General features: G+C 51.2%; 8 protein-coding genes across 8 annotated transcripts; 3 read left to right on the forward strand and 5 right to left on the reverse strand.

The window, feature by feature from the left end:
* The first annotated feature begins 1517 nt into the window (after nt 1-1517).
* Nucleotides 1518-4013, forward strand: BO79DRAFT_36187 (glycerol kinase). Its single transcript, XM_025689125.1, has 4 exons — nt 1518-2095; nt 2160-3154; nt 3217-3383; nt 3443-4013. The coding sequence occupies exons 1-4, from the start codon at nt 1722-1724 to the stop codon at nt 3725-3727; spliced, it is 1821 nt and encodes a 606-aa protein (XP_025537237.1). The 5' UTR covers nt 1518-1721; the 3' UTR covers nt 3728-4013.
* Nucleotides 3809-6726, reverse strand: BO79DRAFT_246813 (putative G-patch domain protein (TFIP11); the record flags this gene model as incomplete). The annotated part of the gene is made up of 3 exons (XM_025685599.1): nt 4324-6726; nt 4088-4145; nt 3809-3892 (listed from the first exon to the last, which is right to left on the reverse strand). The coding sequence occupies exons 1-3, from the start codon at nt 6651-6653 to the stop codon at nt 3809-3811; spliced, it is 2472 nt and encodes an 823-aa protein (XP_025537238.1). The 5' UTR covers nt 6654-6726.
* A 214-nt stretch (nt 6727-6940) lies between these two features.
* On the forward strand, nt 6941-7996 carry sod2 (superoxide dismutase sodB). The gene is made up of 4 exons (XM_025679907.1): nt 6941-7106; nt 7172-7578; nt 7634-7701; nt 7758-7996. Exons 1-4 carry the CDS (start codon nt 6977-6979, stop codon nt 7846-7848), a joined length of 696 nt encoding a protein of 231 aa, XP_025537239.1. The 5' UTR covers nt 6941-6976; the 3' UTR covers nt 7849-7996.
* Nucleotides 7997-8183: 187 nt separating this feature from the next.
* BO79DRAFT_177206 (uncharacterized protein) lies at nt 8184-9769 on the forward strand. The gene has a single exon (XM_025679908.1). The coding sequence runs from the start codon at nt 8212-8214 to the stop codon at nt 9685-9687; it is 1476 nt and encodes a 491-aa protein (XP_025537240.1). The 5' UTR covers nt 8184-8211; the 3' UTR covers nt 9688-9769.
* An 814-nt stretch (nt 9770-10583) lies between these two features.
* BO79DRAFT_198944 (uncharacterized protein) lies at nt 10584-14552 on the reverse strand. Its single transcript, XM_025681385.1, has 4 exons — nt 13988-14552; nt 13809-13892; nt 13284-13756; nt 10584-13224 (listed from the first exon to the last, which is right to left on the reverse strand). Exons 1-4 carry the CDS (start codon nt 14130-14132, stop codon nt 10921-10923), a joined length of 3006 nt encoding a protein of 1001 aa, XP_025537241.1. The 5' UTR covers nt 14133-14552; the 3' UTR covers nt 10584-10920.
* BO79DRAFT_36200 (uncharacterized protein) lies at nt 14262-14687 on the reverse strand. Its single transcript, XM_025689126.1, has one exon. The coding sequence runs from the start codon at nt 14608-14610 to the stop codon at nt 14392-14394; it is 219 nt and encodes a 72-aa protein (XP_025537242.1). The 5' UTR covers nt 14611-14687; the 3' UTR covers nt 14262-14391.
* A 1471-nt stretch (nt 14688-16158) lies between these two features.
* Nucleotides 16159-17181, reverse strand: psf3 (DNA replication protein PSF3). The gene is made up of 6 exons (XM_025679909.1): nt 17083-17181; nt 16952-17020; nt 16815-16873; nt 16566-16755; nt 16385-16493; nt 16159-16325 (listed from the first exon to the last, which is right to left on the reverse strand). Exons 1-6 carry the CDS (start codon nt 17122-17124, stop codon nt 16258-16260), a joined length of 537 nt encoding a protein of 178 aa, XP_025537243.1. The 5' UTR covers nt 17125-17181; the 3' UTR covers nt 16159-16257.
* A 654-nt stretch (nt 17182-17835) lies between these two features.
* Nucleotides 17836-18804, reverse strand: BO79DRAFT_230465 (uncharacterized protein; the record flags this gene model as incomplete). Its single annotated transcript, XM_025684097.1, has 3 exons — nt 17836-18267; nt 18350-18529; nt 18595-18804. The coding sequence occupies 3 exons, from the start codon at nt 18802-18804 to the stop codon at nt 17836-17838; spliced, it is 822 nt and encodes a 273-aa protein (XP_025537244.1).
* Between the last annotated feature and the right edge of the window lie 270 nt (nt 18805-19074).

A 19074-nucleotide genomic window follows, 5' to 3' on the forward strand; every position in this document is an offset into this window, starting at 1 on the left:
TATCAATTTCTACTGTAGTAAATTGAAACTCTCAACACCAACGATAGGAACGAATCAGAAAGAAAAAAAAAAAAAGAAAAGAAAAGAAAAGGTTCAATGGAAAATTTTGAATCCATCCACAACCTGCCAGGTACTACTGTATTCAGTAGTATCTACTCCAGAATCCGTAACGCCGATGGAAGCCCACCGAATAAGCTAAAGAGATAAGAATGGCGAGTGACCAGGGGTAAACCTTCCTAAAATCACCCAGAAGGCATGGTTGCCATCCGTGTAAGGGGGGAGGAACGGAGAACCTTCACAAGTGTTCGACAAGAAAAGACCAACGGGGGGGCATGAGGGAGGGGCGGGTGTCAATGCTGACGACGGGCAGTGGTCGTCTGATCAGAAAAAAAATGATGAGAAGGGCCCAGAAGGGGAGGAAGGAAGGCAAAGATTAGTGGGAAAGGAAGGGGATTACCCATTGATTGCTGGCTGCGTTTTTCCCTTTTTCCTTTTTTTTCCCTCTTTTCCTCTTTTTCCTTTTCCCCCACGCCCCCACTTCTCCGCCATGGACGAACGGGGATGCGCATCCAGCAGATTGCCAGATTGGGTACTCGCCGCTAGTCCATTGCACCTGCTCTTCTGACCCTCTTGTTCTGTCTGTCTGTCTCTGTATTGGTATTGAGTGAGAGTGTACTGCCCACCCCCCTCTCTCCTCCTCGACTACTACCTCTTTCTAGTGTTTCCCCGGGCTAGTCCATTCGATAGCAGCAGGTACTGGTACCGTACTAGCGATCTAGTCTAGGTCGGATTGGACTCGACTCGACCTTGGACCTTACTTTCCGGCAGGAATACCACCTAGACCCAGGGGATTCCCCGGAACAAGCTATGCATGACCCAAATCCTATCTGGGGGGGGGCAATTTTTTAATAATTTGATTGAAAAGGGAAAAAAATTGAGGGACTACCACGCAAAGAATTAAAATAAAAATAAAATAGAAATTTGAAGGAAATAAATTATCAGCAACCCCGAGGACAACGTGAACAAGAAGAAAAGAGGTCCCACCGAGTTGGATAAAGAGTCTCCCTCATCCTGCCTCCAACATCTCTTGAGCCAGATTTAATTGATTCCCTTCCGTTCTGTTCTCCTTCCCTTCCCTTCTACCCGTCGCCACACCCCAATAAACCACACCCGGTCTTATCCAGTCTTCTCTGTGACCTCATACCCTCTCTCTGCGGACACTCTCCTCTCTTCCGGTCCCTCCTCTTAACCTTCCTCCAGCCTTTCAGCGGTCTATCCACACCTGGCGCGTCCTCTTGTTTCTCCAGATTCATTTCTCGGATCCCTCTCCACCCAATCGGTTATCACGCATACGTCACCATCCGTCGCGCTGGGTCCTTGCTCCTCTTGCTGCTCGCTGCTCTCATACTTGCACACTCAACTCTTGGATCTGTACTACTTGCACTACTACTGGCTTGCTGCAACTGCCGCCACCGGGCGTCCTCATTTTCGTAGTTCCAGCCTTACTACTCCTACTATCCCCCCCACCCACTCGTCCGTTTCTTCCTTAAGTATCGGACTAAGGACGTAATCCTGTTTTCCTCCCTCCTTTCTATTTCAATACCGCCACGATTTCTCCAATCAGTTCTTCCCTTTTTCAGGCTCTGCCTTCCTGGTCACTTCTATCCTCCCTCTTTAGGAAATCAGAAGTCGGAGCCTCAAAAGCCCCTCCCACCGCACAAATGCAGAAATCACCCACCATCACTTTTGACTCTATCGCTCTCCCCGATCCTCTCAATCCCCCCACCAAGAAGACCAGAACCCCACCAATTACCACCTCCAAGATGAGGAATCCTTTCGATATGGCCGACCTCGACTCCGCCGTCGAGCGGGAAGAACCCCAGCCTTTCATGGACATTCACGCCTACCAGTCGCGCGATGGCAATCGCTCCTTGTTACAACCCAACGAGAGCCGTCACGGAAGCAGTATGAAGGATCGCTTTATCGGTGCCATTGACACCGGTACCACCAGTTCCCGTTTCATCATCTTCGACTGCACTGGTGTTCCTGTGGCCAAGTACCAGATGGAATTCCGCCAAATTCACGAGAAATCAGGGTAAGTCTCACCATTCCAACCATGGTCCGTCTTCATCACACTCATGTCGATTTCCTCTTCTTAGATGGCACGAACAAGATCCCTTTGAACTCGTCGATTCCGTATACACCTGCATTGAAGAAGCTATGAAGACCTTCCTCGCACTCGGTCACTCCCGGGACGATATCGAGGCTATTGGTATTACCAGTCAACGTGAGACAACAGTGTGCTGGGATTGGGAGACTGGTGAGCCTCTACACCACGCAATCGCGTGGCCAGATACCAGAACCACTGGGCTGGTTCGAGAACTCAAGGCAAAGGAGGGTGCGGATGAGCTATCAAACATCTGCGGCCTTCCCCTGTCGACATACCCTTCCTCCGTCACCCTCATGTGGATGCTCCGCAACCTCCCCGAGGTGAAGAGGGCATATGATGAGGGCCGCCTGGCTTTTGGTACCATCGACACCTGGCTGTTGTACAACCTGAACGGTGGCCCGGAGGGCGGCCGGCTGGTGACTGACGTCACAAACGCATCACGAACCATGTTCATGAACCTCGAAACGCTTGATTACGATGATAAGTTGTTGAAGTTTTTCGAAATCGATAAGAACAAGATCAGACTGCCCAAGATTCTTCCTTCCTCTGACCCCGAGGGCTACGGATGGGTTAGAGACGGCCCGCTTGAGGGTATCCCCATCACAAGCTGTCTCGGCGATCAATCTGCTGCCTTGGTCGGTCACTGTGCCTTCACGCCCGGATCTGCGAAGAACACTTATGGCACGGGCTGTTTCCTTCTGTACAACGTTGGTGAGAAGCCTGTTATCTCCAAGCATGGCTTGCTTGGCACCGTGGGCTTCCAGTTGGGCAAGCACCGCAAGCCTGTGTATGCCTTGGAGGGCAGTGTCGCTGTTGCTGGAAGTGGTATCTCCTTCCTGATGAACAACATGGGTTTCTTCCGTGATTCCCGTAAAGTCAGTGAGGTCGCTGCGACCGTCCCCGATAGTGGCGGCTGTGTCTTCGTCACTGCCTTCAGTGGTCTGTTCGCACCCTACTGGATTGATGATGCCAAGGGAACCATCTGTAAGTTCACCCGCGTTCTTCGCCGTTCTTTGTGAGGAAAATATTTACTGACTTTGATTCAGTTGGTATCACTCAGCACACTCAGCGTGGACACATTGCACGTGCCACCATGGAAGCTGCCTGCTTCCAGACCAAGGCCATCTTGGATGCCATGGAGATGGACAGCGGTCACAAGTTGTCGGAATTGGCCGTCGATGGCGGTATGAGCAATTCCGATATCTGCATGCAGGTAGGTTACTCACATGATTCTTGTCACCTGATCAACGGAGACTAATGCCCCCCTCTTAGACTCAAGCCGATATTATTCAAATCCCCGTTGAACGCCCGGCCATGCACGAGACGACGGCGCTGGGAGCCGCCATCGCAGCTGGCTTCGCGGTCAACATCTGGAAGGATTTCAGCGAGCTCAAGGACATGAACCGGGCCAACCGCACGACCTTCCTTCCCCATGCCTCCCCAGTGCAGAGCAAGAAGATGTACCGTCAGTGGTCCAAGGCCGTCGAGATGTCGCGTGGCTGGCTCGACACGAATGATTCAGAAGAAGAAGAAGAAGAAGGACAGAACGGTGCATAGTATTCTTCTTAAACCCACGTCATAGAACGGTGGCTTTGTCTTTTTCAACATTTGATTCAGCGATTTAGCGTCTTGATTTTCTCATTGCTTTGCACTCGGGGTTACGGCATGGCTACTTGGGTCCTGGGTTCGGCCTGGCACAGGTTCAAATTTCTCTGGGGATACCTGGATTCCACATCAGGTACATTATCGGTATATATAGCTGCACGGTACTTACCTTATACATATTCATGTCATTGATATTTCAGATAGATATAATAGGAATGACGTCTGATGATGAGAAAGACTTTTCTTTACTTCATATTGAGCATAATTGTAGCCAGAATCAACTATGCTAACTTACTCGATAAACATACATACATCGGCATCACATATGCCTTCTACAGTCCAGTAAAAGAGTATAGTCATAGTAGTTGACCTGCCCCAACATGAAGCATAAGATTCATAGTTAAAGTATGTAGTATGGTAGTATGGTATCACAACTAACCCACGAAACTAATATAATAATAAGGAAAAGATAATCCATCCCACAACCCAATGAGGTTGAAAAAAAAAGTATATACCAGATCAATGCTAAAACAAATCTATCAATCTACCTCCCCTCCGCCTTCTCAACCAACTGATCCTCCAACCCCATAGGCTCCCAAATCTCCTTCGCCTTCTTATTCTGCACCCAGACCACATCCCCCTGCACAAACGCCACAACACCGCCCTTACCCGTCGCACTAGCCGTGATGCGGAACAAAGGCTGACCGTTTTGCGGATGCGCTTCACGCAACGGCAGCATAATGAGGCCTTGTTCCATGCACCATGATTCGAGAATATCTTTGAAGGCGACTTCTTCGATGATTTTGGGTTTGCGGGGTTGTTCTGCTGTTGTTGCTGGCGCAGCGGCAGCAGCGGGTTTGTCTGTGGGTTTTGTTGTTGCGTGTTCGGTGGTGGTAGTGGTAGATGAAGGCGGAGGAAGTTCAGCAGCGGCACGATCGCCGAGCTGAGAGGCGAGGTCCATAGTTTGGAGACCCTTGTTCCATTCGTCGTCGACGATGGTGAGGTCGTTGATATCGGCAGGGATTTGGGTGCGCCACCAGGTGAACCATTCGGCGACTTCTTCGTAGTTGGGGTCGTTGGTGAGCCAGATGTAGAGGATGTTGTGCCATTTAGGGAAGAATTCGGCGACGAGGAGAAGACCCATGACGTTTGGTTTGAAGAAGTCTTTCCATTTCAGGACGTTTTCGAGGGCTGTGAGGTCTTGGTCTTGTGGGTTGACTTCGAAGTCTTCGCGGAGGTGGCGGCCGAGGCGCGGGAGGAGGTGGTTGCGGAGACAGGTGTCGAATTCGGAGCCGAGGGCGTCGCGCCAGAGTTCGATGCCGTTGATTAGTCCCTTGTTGAGGTCCCAGCTGTCTAGGACGACGCGGAATTTGCGCTTCGCGTCGGAGAGGAGGCCCGTGGGTTGCTTGGGGTTGGTGTGTCGCTCGTCGAGGTATTGGAGCCAGGTGAAGAGCCACCAGGGGAAGCGGGAGTTGTTGGTGGATGAGGTGTGGTGGCGGCGACTGCTGCTTCGGGGTTTCCAGTCTTTGAGGCCGTTGGTGAGCTTGGGGACGACGAGTTGGTCGAGGACGTTGGTGTAGACGAAGGAGGGGAGGAGCTCTTTCCAGGCGACGATGAGGGAGGTTGCTGGGGCGGGTTCGTATACATCCCAGTCGTTGAGGAGGGCGGAGCGCACGCGGGGTAGCCATAGAGTGTAGATCATGGTCTCGTAGGGGGAGGTGGATTGGCGTTGGGTGTGTTCGGTGTTAGCCTTTCGGAGGAGTAGGGGTTGGAGACGACGGAGGTTGGATACGAGGAAGGTTGGGTCCTTGAGGGGCTCCCATTCTTCCATCGCTTGACGGAAAAGAGGATGGAGGGCTGCGACGGCCGTTTCTGGCAGTCGGTATTCATCAATTTCGTTGCGGTACTTGATCTCCATGGACTCCAGCTTGTCGGTGATTTCGTCGAACTTTGCGCGAGTGTCTTCCTTCTGGAAGATCTCTAGCTGTCCGATGGCTGTGACGAGCTCAGACAGCTGGTCGGCCTTGAGCTGATTCGTATCTAGCTGTTCCACGACTTGGGCTTCCTCTAGCTCGATGTATTTCTTCCGCTCTGTCAGACCCTTCCACTCGTCCGCAAACGCTTCTAGGTCGTTTCGAGCACGTTGCGCGATCTTCCAGGCTTCTCCTTCGCCTTGGGTAACGAATGCCTGCGGCGTCATCAGACCAGCTGTAGACGTGAGCACCTTCTGATCCTTCCCAGTCGCATCGATCAGCGACTTCAGCACATTCGGAACTTCCAAGCCCTCCATGTCTTTTTCCATCTCGCGCGCAGTCCGGAACTGGGGCTTCGCGCGAGCCACTGGTGTCCCTGTCCCGCTCCGGCCTTCTCGTTTGCGCTCCTCCTTCTTCTTCCGTCGCCTCTTGCGCTCTTCATCTGAGCTGTCCTCGACAGATTCGCCCCGGAGAGCTGCTGCCCGTTTTTCCTCTTCCCGCGCTTGTTTGGTCTTTTCACGGACTGCACCCAAACCGGCACCTGTAGGGCGAGCTTGGGCCTCAATCGGGTTGACGATACCTTGCCCGGAAGAACCCAGACCCTGTCCCTCGACGTAACCCATCTTGGCCATCATGCGCGCGGCGAAGGAGTTGCCTCCGGACATTCCTTTGCTAGCATTGTTGCCGCCGCCTTTCATCGCTGACTGCGCGGTATTATTCCGGGGGTTACGACGGGCGCTTCCCAGCCCGCCGTGAGATGGAGGCGACTCGGAGCGAGACGACGCGCGAGCAAACCCGCGAAAGCCCATGGTTGGGCGGTAATCTTCTTCTTCCTCTTCGTCGGAGCTCATGTCGGCGATCTTGCGTTTTTGGCCGGCGTAGGGCGAGGATGAGGGGGACTCCATGGCCGGGCTGGAGGGCGAAGGGCGGCACAAAGGAAGGGATCGAGATTCACGGCGATGAAGGCGAAAAAAAGCCCGGCAGCATGACGGAGATTGTGATTGAGTATGGATGGATGAAGCTAAAAGATGGTGGATCCAAATGCCGGGAAACTTCGGCGCGGGGAAATGCGCCCTCCGAAGAAACAAGCCGTTATGACGTTGAACTTCTTCATCTCTCCTTCTTCCTTCTTCTCCCTTTTTCTCTTCAGCAACTCTCCTCTCATCCCCTAAACACCCTCGGGTCTATTGTAATAGTGCATCTTGCTCTGTTCTAATTAACGCTCACAATGGCTGCTTCCCTCGTCCGCACCTCTGCCCGTACGGCCCTGCGCGCCGGAGCTTCGGCTACTCCCAGAACTGCCGGCATGGCGGGCTTGACTTTTGCCCGCGGCAAGGCTACTCTCCCTGACTTGTCCTGTATGCATTCCCCTGCGATTCTAGAGACATATAGAGCTTGTAGTGACTGAACTGACTCCCTGTAGACGACTATGGCGCTCTCGAGCCCTCCATCTCCGGCAAGATCATGGAGCTTCACCACAAGAACCACCACCAGACCTACGTCAACAGCTACAACACTGCCATTGAGCAGCTCCAGGAAGCCCAGCACAAGAACGACATTGCCGCTCAGATCGCTCTCAAGCCCCTGATCAACTTCCACGGTGGTGGTCACCTGAACCACACCCTCTTCTGGGAGAACCTTGCTCCCAAGAGCGCTGGCGGTGGTGAGCCCCCGTCCGGTGCCCTGTCGACTGCCATCAACGACACCTACGGCAGCCTGGAGGAGTTCCAGAACAAGATGAATGCTACTCTTGCTGCTATCCAGGGTAGCGGCTGGGCTTGGCTCGTCAAGGACAAGCAGACCGGTCACATTGGCATCAAGGCCTATGCTGTAAGAATGCACCAACATGCGAAGAAATTCTTCGGATTTGCTAACTCTTTCACAGAACCAGGACCCCGTTGTCGGACAGTTCCAGCCCCTGCTGGGTATTGACGCTTGGGAGCACGCCTACTAGTAAGTGCACCCGCCCTAACCCGTGAAGATTACCAGAAGCTAACATGATTTTCTAGCCTCCAATACCAGAACCGCAAGGCCGAGTACTTCAAGGCCATCTGGGAGGTCATCAACTGGAAGGCCGTGGAGAAGCGCTTCTCCGCGTAAAGCTTTTCTTATGACATGAACTGTATATTGACACGGCTTGATTAGCGATTGTGGATCTGCGTATTATGTGTACTATGGATTTGGAACTAATCAGGCTCAACCCGATGCCCTAATGCAAACTCCGTATTAATGGCACTCTCCTCTCTTCCCTTCATTTCTCTCCGTAAAGAAAATAGACTCTTGTTCTTCATCAGCCACCGTGGCTGAAGCTCGGCAGGTGGCGGATGTCAGCTCCGTAACATCCGGTAAACGTAATACAACGCCGATCATGTTTCACATTCGCTGCATCGCCGGCTTCATCTTCATCTTCATCTTCTTTCCGTCCTCCCATCTTCTCCGCTTCACCCTCCCCTCCTCTCCCCAATGTCTGATGACAGCCCGGGAGAAAGGCGCGGCTTCCGCGCCTTCTTCGCTAATGCCCTCCGGCCCAAGAAATCCCGACAAGTCCTACGCAAGGGCTACAGCGCATCCACTCCAGACCTCCGAGCCGGCTTCAAGCGGCCCAGCACCACCAGCGAAGATGTCCCTCCGCTGCCCTCCCTGGCGCCATTGGAGGCCCATCGCCTCAAATACCGAGAACTCAACGCCAACAAAGACACCCAACTCGGTGAAAGCCGCGATCACACCGAACTCCTGCACGCCATCGGCGTCCAGGACATCGACCCTTCAGACCCCTACGCCAACCGCTCCGAGTTCGACAACCGTCCTCCAGGCGAGCCCTTAATCGCCAGTCTTACCCCAATCCTCTGGGCAGAGATCTGCTCCTATCTCAATCCCGCCGACCAAGCCAGTCTCGCCTTCGCCAGCAAAACCCTCCTCTCCAAGCTCGCCCCGCTCCAACCCTGGCAAGCCCTCAATGACCCTTCCAATCGCGAATACCGATCCGACTTCCTTGTCTCCCAAGACCGCTACCTCCCCCATCACCTCCTCTGCTTCCCCTGCGCCCGCTACCACCGTCGCACCCAAGAAGGTCACGAGAAACTCCAACCCGCTCATGTCGTCAACCCTCTCTTCAACTGCCCCAACATGCGCAACTCCCTCCTCCCGCCCCCGCGTCACCGCATCACCCACGGCCGCACCCTCCCCTTCAGCTTCGTCCAACTCGTCATGCGCGCCCACAACTTCTCCCCCTCCTATGGCCTACCCCCGGATTCCCTCTCCCGCCGCTGGCGCCGCGACGACTGGTCCCACCACACCCGCTTCCACATCCACAAAGGTCACCTGCTGATGCGGGTCATCAGCACCCGCTTCGCAGACCCAGACCTGCCCCCCAGCTCACAACGTCTCCTCCTCTACTCCCGCGAAGACTACTGGCCGTATTTCTCTGCATGCGCGCACTGGCGCGATGGCGAACTCATGAACGTCTGCAAATGCGCCCTCACTCACATCCCCAAACCCCGCGACACCTCCGCCCTACAGGGTCTCGAACACCGCGCGAAGGACCTCATGGCGCGACGCATTCATAACCCTAACTCGATTGCCACCCTGTGCGGGAAATGTCGCCCCATGCGCCGCTGTCCGGAGTGTCCGTCCGAATATCTCGTCGAGATCAAGTTGACCGAGGATCGCACGGACCCGCGCTCCTTGCACTTCCGACATGCAATTGTGGTCACCCGGTGGTGTGATCTAGGTGACGGGAAGTCACCGCGGCTGTCGAGGGAGTGGGCGGCGTGTAATGGGTTATTGGAGGGATATGATTCGTTTCAGATGCTGGGGAAGCGGTCTATTTCGGGAGTTTTCGAGGCGTCGATTGCGGATGATACATTGCCTGGACAGAGGATCATATCGATGAATCCGAAGGGGAAGAAGAGGGGAGAGGACGGGACGGGTTGGTATTGATTCTCCTCCTCCTCCTCCTCCTCCTCCTCCTCCTTCCCCTCCCAACTTCTGTTCATGTTGGAGTTTTAGGTATTATGTAAGGGAGTTATATATAGGCTGGTTTTTTTGCGGAGTGCATTGGGTAAGGTATGGCGGATGGCATACTTGCATGGTATTTTATTACTATATAGATTGACAACAACTGGTAGGTCGGAAAAAAGCAAAGCAGGACAGGACAGGACAGGACAGGACAGGCGTTAAGGAGGAGTATTATTACGATAACTACTACTAAGTACTTACTATTACAACAATCATTATCATCAGTATGAATGCATCATTCGTTATGACATAGTTGTCTGTCCAACGAAACTAGTTAGTACTTAGTGTTACCCACTTAATTCCATCATCTGGAAACATATAAAACACTTGAAATCATGATTATTTGTTGCATCTAGTAACATGATGTTGTATCATTTCGCATCGGATTATCCATTCTATGAAGACATAATATAATATGATACTAATCAGATCAAGAAGCAGGCAGGAAAGCCCTTTTCTCGAATCTCGGTAGGACGGTCTTTACTACTAGATGATGGCCTTTTGACTATCCCAGCCTCCCTAGTGTATACTTCGTAAATTGCTCATTGAACATATGATGAGCTAATTATACCTAGGGCTTTGTTTTGGAAGCTGCTGAGATTTTTCAATTCTTCTTTCTCACAATATGTCTTGGATTGTCACGCCTTCTTGTTGGGGAGTATACTGCGTGTTTCAGTTGTAGTAAGGTGGTGATAGGTGCAAAGTATTGGTCGTGTATCGGGTTCACATATATGGGCTCGCTGCACTTAGATTACTTATTGAATTACCTATTATGGAAAGAACGATGTACTGGAATTTCGCAGGAATGACTAGTTGGTATGAATCACTGCTTGAAATTCCATGAAGAACGAACGATCAGCACGTCAGGTATTGATAAAATCACCAAAGCAAGAAGCACAAAATGATATCGTGTGCCAGCCAGATACCATGTGTATAGCAAGCAACAAAGAATTAGCAACCACCTCTAATGGCCCAAAAATAAAACGTCAGAAACGCGGTACTCTCTGCTGCGCATGCAATACTGGTACAAATCCGTGTCATCAGACATGTAACTCATGGGGTATCGTGATAGATCATAAACAGTCCCGGGAAAGATGCAAAGGAAAACAGAAAGTAAAGAAAGAAATTCGTAAGCGGGATAAGGCAACTGCCAATTTAGCCACGGCGAGCCCGTCGGTCGATGTACCTTGGTCGTCGGCCTGTTTCTTCGTCGTGGTTTGAATGTTTAGACTTAGAGGCAATGTCGTCAATGGCAACGTTCATCGCGCCCATCTCAATGGTTCTACCGGAGTCAGAAGCACTCTTTCCTGACTCTGGAGTCGCCCGAGGAGGTCTGCTCTTGACCAAGGCAGTACTGGGCGCGCTGGCCTTCACTGGAAGCTCTGGTTCCGCCTTCTTCCCTAGCCCGCTAGCTCCTTTCACCCAGCTGAAGATTCCAAGGGAACTGCGCCGCTTGTGGTCCTTGGGGTCGGGCGGCGGCGGTTTGGCCACTGCATTATTCATGAAGCCGGATTCGGTAAAGGAGTGTGGCAATGTCCGATGAATATCTCCCCGTTTGGCGTCGGCAGGCATTGGCACCGACGAAGAAAAACTGGAACTATTGCTTTCGGCTTTGGAAGCCGTCTTAGTTGTTTTGGCTGGATTGTCATCGTGTGCTTTACGAATAATGGGAGCAGGAGCTCCATCGTCTGAATCCGAACCATCGAACATCAAAGAGGGCTGGAGACGACGAGGGGGCGCCGAACGTGCAAAGAAAGGAGGGCGGATGCTAATCTTGCGTCCGATCATCCGACGATCTAGTTCGGGCCCAGGCTGCAAGCCAGACTCTAGCGACTGTATATCCAGTGTGGGAATCATGGGAACATCCGAGTCCCTGATGGTGGAATCGATGCTGTGCCGACGACCAATAAAAGAAGACTGGCTGGTGATTCGCGTCTCCTGAGGTCGGGGGTTTTTCGATTTAGGCACAACAGGCATCATAGCAGACTTGTCCCGTCGGCGTTTGGCATCCGGCTTAGAGGCCTCAACCCAATCTTGGGGCGTCAAAGGAGGCGATGAAGACAAGGAGCTGTCAGATTCATCCTGTGCCATGGACCCATAGTAGCTATTATCGAGTTTTGAAAGAACCCTGTCAAGACCTTCCCCGTTGAGGAATGCATTCTGGCCAATGTACCCAAGGCTCTTCTTGTCGAGAGTTTCTGGGCAATATAGCCTTTTATCCCGCGATGTGAGGCTGTTCAAGGGGAAGAAAGTAGGCGATTCTTCTTCCTCATCCGTGTCAGGTCGATGTGAAGTGGCATCACTTACATTCATGTCCACGCTACCAACCGCTGCACTGTTAGTGGAGTTACGCCTCGTTGTAAGTTGTCCTGCAGAACGCGGACGACCGTGTCCGGCCGTCATAGCTTGATCAACAAGACTCTTTTCCGCAACAATGCTGCCGTTCGACCGGTTGGGACCAGTGGCGTAGGCCGTACTCATAGTGTCTGGAGTAGGGGGTAACCTCGAACCTCCAAACACGCTATCCACTCGTGTTTTCTGGCTCGAGCTATTGTATGAGTCGCTGTCAAAGCTTGGTTTACCCGTCTGTCTGAGAATATTTGAGGGTAATATATCCTGCTCCGGCACATCTTCCAGGAAGGCATCACGTTGTGGCTGGATCCAAGATTCAATCAGGCTTTTACTGGCGGAATCCTCAACCGTTCCTTTGGGAGCCTCCGAGACCCCTGATGAGTCTCGCTCTTTGACCGGGATGTCCAACCGATCGCTTGCTTCTTCTTCGTGCGGGTACAATTCGCTGCATTCGCTCAGAGCACTAAGTCTTGGGGACTCGGGCTCGAGGAAATCACTCATAGATTGCAGACTTTCTGATTTTGTCATGTCACTCAATGCTGAACGAGACCGGTCGTCGGCAGTAGTTGAGGTAGTCTGCAGTGTTGTGGGGCTCTTGTGATCATCGGACAACAATGAAGGAGCTCGCTTGAGCTGATGTGAATCCGAAGATGACCGCCGATGCTTTGAACGGGAAGTACCCCGCCACGAGGATGTTCTCTCCGGGATGTCAATAGCGGCAAACGCGGTATTCTGCCTGGGAGTCGTAGCACCGGGGTCGTCGTCTTCGAACCCGCGAGTGGTAGAAGGTGTCGATGGATTTTCACCAGCTTCCAACTGGGCCACTTTATTCTCCAGAAGGCAGATCATATCAACAGCCTCGGTTATTGCTTGGTCCCGCTTGTCAACCTCATGTCGTAGTTGCTCGTTGGATTCCCTTAGTCGCTGATTGTCTGACTCGGCATCCCTCAGTTCCTGAACCTCGTCTTCCAGGCCTCGCAGGCGCTCAAGTTCCTCTTCCAGTTGCCCCATACGCTGTAATTTCTTCTCCAAAGCGGCCATTTGTTGCACACGGTGGAATATTTCGAGCTTCAAGTCGAAATTTTGTTTATTAATCTTGGAAACGTACTGCCATTTGGTCAGTCAGTCTATAGGCTGCTTGAAACGAATGACCCAGAAACACTTACCTCGCCCATTTCTCTGACCCCCATTTCATGCGGCTGCCTGAGACCCGACGAAAGCGCGGTCTGAATCTTCCGCTGTTTCTCCGATCCCACCTCTTCCTGCGACTGCGATCGGGATTGCGACTGGGACTGTGCGGGGGATTGAGATCGAGACTGGGGCCGGGAGTGAGATCGTTCTGGCGTGCGCGGGGCGCCCTGACCAGCGTCCTCCGACGCAGTTCCCTTGGGAACTCGATTTGCGCGTTGTTCTTTGAGAAGATCTTGGAGAAGGGCCGAAGAAGGGTTGACGAGCGATGGAGGGACAGGTTCCGGAGTACCTGTGTGCCCATCACTAGTCAGCGTGTGCGCTCGCTCCCTCCTACGTGAAGTTTGCGGTGATGCCATGTGCGTACCGGCGCCAGATCGCTGCGGCGTTCTCGGGGTTGCGGTCCTGGGTGTCATCGACATTGGTGAAGCGTCGTTCAGCCACGACATTTCTATAGTCCGATCAATACCACTGCACGCCCGATGCTGGGAAGAATTCCGCACCTGAATTCATTTGCGGCGAAGAGTCCATGGCGACGGTTCCCTTGACCCGGGCGAGGGCAAGAGGCTTTGGGGGAGCAGACCGGCCTGCATGGGAAGAGAGGATCAGTCCAGTGTCTTTTGTTTGTCTCAAGTATCCCTTGGGTGACAATCAAGGGATGAAAGGATAGTCAATAGCTCACGCTTCAGCTTGGGTTCGGGTTTGAGGGAGGCCGTATCGGTCGGAGGCGAGGTGTTTGAAGAGGAGGGAAATGAGCAATGGCGCAGGGAAGAAGGGGCAGTTGACTGCACCGAGACGGTGCTCCGTCTTTGGATATTTCGGTCCATGTTGCGTGTGTGTGTCTGCGGGTGAGATGGGCCAAAGTTGCCTAGCTAATGCGCATAATTGACAAGATGCGCGATGCCAGTTAGACTGCAGTAGGTTCGCAGGATCGTATCCACTAGGCGCGAGTTCGTTCAGAAGGATCGGGGAGGGAGTCGACCGATAGAGCAAGGAGGAAAAAGCAATGTCTCAGGCGGAAGGTGAGAAAACGCGACTAGGAAGGGCGATTGGTGACGAAACTAGGCCCACTGCGCGTCCAAGCGTCTAGTGGGAACGGCGAAGAGGGGAGGCAGAAGTGGAGGAAGTGTAAGTTCGGACGGGAAGAACAAAGAAGGAAGCGAGAAAAAAAAAAGAGGTCAAGTCAAGACGTGAGGGGAGCGAAAGAGAAAAAAGTGTGAGGAGAAAGTGTGACGAGTCGATCGTTGGATCCTCACGGCCAAGAAAGGGGACCGAGTGACAGGAAGATGATCTCCACACATGCATCCATCCATGGAGGGAGGGAGGGAGGGAGGGAGGGATTAGTTTAGTGAGAGCGATCCGGATCTTGAGTTTCTCGGTATGTATGCATGCAGGCATGCGTTGGATTTGGGGGGGAAGTTACTGTGGTATGAACGGAAGGTTGCCAAGCAACAAAGAAGGTTGACTGAACAACGAAATGCCAGCGAGGGGGGGAGAAGAAGAATTTGAGGATGAAGTGAATGCGTGATGATGATTGTGATGAATGCAAGCAGGCAGGTAGGCAAGTAGGCAGTCTGGATGGTCTTGGATCGAGAGAGGGGAAAAGGCGTGCAAAGCAACGAGATAGGCTCAAGGAACAAACGATCGCAGGGCACTAAAACCCGGGCTAAAATGGCCTTAGCGGAGCACCAGCAAGTCAGGAACTGGATCCCGGTCCCGGTCGCTCTTCCCACCATCTCCCCAGCGGGCTTAGTGCGGTTTAGTGCAGTGGATTTAGTGGATGGTCTCCGATGGCTGGGCCGGCTGAACCTGAACTTAAGCTTCCAATCGCCTTTCTCCTTCTGCTATTGTCCTGAATTTGAGGACCACCAATAGCTAGGGTGGCTGCTCAAGTGTAGTGGTTGGAAAGCCCGTACCTTTTTTTATTTCTTTTGTTACCACACTCCATCCCTACTGTAACCTCTCCCTATTGCTCCATGATCCATCCCTCAACTGATCACACGCATCCTTACGGAGGATATACAAGGATCGCTACCACTCAATGTCAGTGCCCTTCTCCCCCACTTCATCGGCTAAAATCTCACGATTCCACTACCCCTCCTCTCCATCAACCTATCTACCATCTATCTAGTATAATCATCCTCAATGTAGCCGCCCGGAATTGCAGCAGAATCTGATCCGTCAACTTGCCCTCCTTTTTTTTCCCCTTCAAGCTGCCCCACGTTCCAGGGACCCATCGGCCGCCCGTGGTTCTCCCCTCCCCACTACACCAGTCCGTCTGCAATCATCGTCTCATCATCCCCATCGCTCTCAGCTTTAGTCCTTCATCATCGCCCCGTGACAGATAACTTGCCCCATCGTTCTTCCCGTGGCTCGTCTCGGACACCCAGAAATAGATATTTCTCTTTTTTCTTGTTCCCCTTTTCCTTTTCCATTCTTCCCAGCTCTCCCAGCTCGTGGGCCTTAGAACACAACCCCTCGGTTATGCCGGTCGTAGGCGCTTTTTCCTCCGCCAGTCGGAGTTGACATGTCCTTCCTGTCATTCTTATCTCGGGGAGCATTGAGCCCGTGACTTCCCTCCATATCTCCGGAGCACGGAGTACAGTACATGAAGATCAGAAATCTGCGTGAGGGGTTATCCGCACCGATTGACCGGAATTCTTAGATGATAGGTTTCGGGTAACTGTTTCATGTTGTTCCTTCAATTAATCGAGTACCAGCAGGACATTAATTGAGCCGTTTCAAGTCTTTACTTCTAGAACCAGATGTCAACCACCATGACCACATTTACCAATCAGACCCATACATACATAGTAAATCCAAGGATAATGAATATTATAGTCATCACATTTAGATACTTCATAATTACTCTTAGTCTTCTGTTATAATTTTATGTTCATACCGGCGAGCACAGCTCAACCTTTCACCAACCATACCTTCCACTCACTACCATCACTTCTTCTTCGCCTCTCCAGCCCAGACCCGCGTCTCCTTAGCACTATCATGCGCAACCCGGAAAACTATCCACAGACATCAGCAATCAGCAACACACAACACATACACACAACGGTGAACATACGCTGTCTCTCCGTCTCATCCAACCCTCGCAAGAAATCCGCTCCCTGCCCTAAAGCACCCTGCGGATTATGCGCATGATCCGCAATGACCGCTGAACGCTTCTTAAACGTCTATCATCATCATCATCACAATTAGCCTTCTCTTCTCACTCCCCTTCCCCGGGTTACAAAAAAGCACCATACATTACTCAAAACCTCCACCAATTCCTCCTCCTCAAACAGCTCCAGAATCCGCTCACTCAGACTATAGAAATGCGGTGCCAGGGACCGTAGATCCACCGTCCGAGGATCAGCCTTCAAGGCATTCATGACTCGTTCTGAGAGTGCGGAGGGGAGATCCAGCGTCACTAGGCGGGAGGTTCCCAGGCGGGCACTGCGATAGTTAGATGATACCATCTCTCCAAGATGTTGATAGTGAAGGATTGAACTCACCCGATAGAAAGCATCTCACCCAGCCATAATGGCAAATCAATGCGCGTTCCTGCTTTGATCTAGATAGAGCACACACACCACATATTTAGCAAGACACTTCGTTCACAAAATGACAACCTCATAGATAGGAGAAATACATTTTCCCCCGCATTCCCCTCCAAAATACCAAGACCAGGTACGTCCAATTCAAACGTGCAGGGTAGTTTCTGAATAGATCGGATGTGTGAGAATGAGCCCATGCAGGCATGCAGTTTCATTTTCCACCTACTTGGGAATCTGTCAAGATGGCATCAATGTCGTAGTACGACATTTTCAATGAGAAGTTATTCCTGTATAACTAGATTATTAATAGTATTTCAAGTTATTGATATCTCTTATCCAGGTGGAGGGTCAAACTCGTCCTTCTTTCCTTTGGAGGCGCGTCCCGCATGGCGCGCTGTCACGTGCGGGGAATCTTTGCGGTTAGCCAATAAGAGGGGAGATATTTACAGTCGGTGCTACACACTAATTTGTGGGACAGGGTTTGGGGGTCAACTACAGTATTAATTGCTGTTTCTAAATTTGATGCTGTACTTGTGTTATATTAATGGGTATTGGCACATAACTTTAATTAGTTGAGTGAGAAGCTGATTTGTATACATTCGATGACGTCACTTAAATTTGGATGAAGGTATTTATCGATAATAATAAAAGCTAATTACTGTTCACTAAGCATGTACTCTTTATACGGCAACTAGAGTGTTTTGATTAACTTTAGTCTACACTGCCACTGATGATGACGCCTATACATGCACATGTTATCTAGGGAAGACTGCTGGGCATCCTGGGGCTGCTCGTATGGATAATGTCAGTGCAATAGAAAATGGCCAGAAAGGCTTTGAGAATATGCTCTGGGAGAATCTGTGTAGACGGCGGTCTTTGTTACTATTTATGCTACTTTTACTGACACAAATTTGATATCTAATTCGCTGGAAACATATAAGAAAACTAGAGAAAACCGTAAACTGAATTTTGTATTATGCTAGTAGTACCATGAATCTAGTGCTTGTGGTCCGAAATTGTTGCGCACTTCCATCCGCCAAAAAGCGTCCTCCAGATTCCAAACTTCGGCCGGCCGACCTTCATAATCTTCGGTGCAGACGAGGAACAATTTAAGCCACTCAATACCTGGAATGCCGATATAATCCTCTATACTTAGGGACGCCCTCATTACCCGCCAAGCTTGCCCCACAGTGACTGTGATTCTTTTTCCCGGTTTGAATAACAGAGCCAGTCGAAGCGCATCTGTTCCATGGTGAATGCCTCTTGCGGTGTCAAGCTCTCCGCAAGATGAGAAGGGTAGAGAATCAGGGTGGGTGTCGTATAGTTTAGACGTCATGAGGTCTATCTTGTTAACGAACGGTACATATACCGAATAAATATTGTGCAGACTCTGCATTCCTTTCAATTTTCTCTAATGGCATAGTTAGATTATGATCATGTCATAAACAATGACGCAGGTAGTAAGATTTATGAGATCGTATATATGCACTTACGTCCGCAGGGATTACCTTGAAGTCGATCCTCACTTTGCCTCTTGCTGTCCGTATATAAAGCGTATCACGGTGTTTAATGAAGAATTGCGAGTGATGCGAGTGCAGTGTATCCATGAGGTCTTTCAAGGTCGAATCTCCTAAGTCCAGGACGACGTCAATATCTTCATTCCTAGCAGGAGCCTACTCATTTAGTTAGTCAATAGAACGCTTCCTTCGTGGGTGTTTTTGTAATAAAATCCACTTACAATGCTGGGCAAACGATCGGGACAATAACGCATGACAGCAAGCCCTCCTGTTATTCCCACGAATGTTGTGCCCAAGTGACCTTGCTTTTTCAGTATCCCCATCCATCCGAGCAAACACGATGCAGCGCCGAAGAGCGTTGTTCTGCTTGGATACAGTATATCCGGATACGCCTTATTGAATTCGTCGATTGTTAAATTATCGAGACACATCTTTGTTAACGAGTTTTCCATCCTGTAGTTGTATGACTTATCTATGTAGACAGGAAACAGATGGGACAAGAATTCTGGGGTTACTTTATAGTCAACAGCGACAAAAAGAAACGTTAGGGTGGTCAGTTGTGGCGTAGTAGAGCTATAGTTCGCTTGCTAGGCACCGGCTGCACCCTATTAGCACAAGTATTGCACTTAGTATCTTTAAGACATTCTGAATGCTTGGACAAAGGAGTATTAACTTTGAGACAATGCAAAGTGTCCCCAAGC

Source organism: Aspergillus costaricaensis, assembly GCF_003184835.1.
Source record: "Aspergillus costaricaensis CBS 115574 unplaced genomic scaffold BO79scaffold_25, whole genome shotgun sequence".
Taxonomy (NCBI): Eukaryota; Fungi; Ascomycota; class Eurotiomycetes; order Eurotiales; family Aspergillaceae; genus Aspergillus; species Aspergillus costaricensis.

Coding starts and splice junctions, on each gene's coding strand:
- sod2 (XM_025679907.1), top strand. CDS start 6,977: ATGGCTGCTTCCCTCGTCCGCACCTCTGCCCGTACGGCCCTGCGCGCC. Junction 7,579..7,633: donor TTGGCATCAAGGCCTATGCT/GTAAGAATGCAC, acceptor ACTCTTTCACAG/AACCAGGACCCCGTTGTCGG. Junction 7,702..7,757: donor GCTTGGGAGCACGCCTACTA/GTAAGTGCACCC, acceptor ATGATTTTCTAG/CCTCCAATACCAGAACCGCA.
- BO79DRAFT_198944 (XM_025681385.1), bottom strand. CDS start 14,132: ATGGACCGAAATATCCAAAGACGGAGCACCGTCTCGGTGCAGTCAACT. Junction 13,893..13,987: donor ACCCGAACCCAAGCTGAAGC/GTGAGCTATTGA, acceptor CTTCCCATGCAG/GCCGGTCTGCTCCCCCAAAG. Junction 13,225..13,283: donor GGGTCAGAGAAATGGGCGAG/GTAAGTGTTTCT, acceptor ACCAAATGGCAG/TACGTTTCCAAGATTAATAA.
- BO79DRAFT_36200 (XM_025689126.1), bottom strand. CDS start 14,610: ATGCATGTGTGGAGATCATCTTCCTGTCACTCGGTCCCCTTTCTTGGC.
- BO79DRAFT_36187 (XM_025689125.1), top strand. CDS start 1,722: ATGCAGAAATCACCCACCATCACTTTTGACTCTATCGCTCTCCCCGAT. Junction 3,155..3,216: donor TGATGCCAAGGGAACCATCT/GTAAGTTCACCC, acceptor ACTTTGATTCAG/TTGGTATCACTCAGCACACT. Junction 3,384..3,442: donor ATTCCGATATCTGCATGCAG/GTAGGTTACTCA, acceptor CCCCCCTCTTAG/ACTCAAGCCGATATTATTCA.
- psf3 (XM_025679909.1), bottom strand. CDS start 17,124: ATGTCGTACTACGACATTGATGCCATCTTGACAGATTCCCAA. Junction 17,021..17,082: donor CCATCTTGACAGATTCCCAA/GTAGGTGGAAAA, acceptor CGATCTATTCAG/AAACTACCCTGCACGTTTGA. Junction 16,326..16,384: donor GGATGAGACGGAGAGACAGC/GTATGTTCACCG, acceptor GTCTGTGGATAG/TTTTCCGGGTTGCGCATGAT.
- BO79DRAFT_177206 (XM_025679908.1), top strand. CDS start 8,212: ATGTCTGATGACAGCCCGGGAGAAAGGCGCGGCTTCCGCGCCTTCTTC.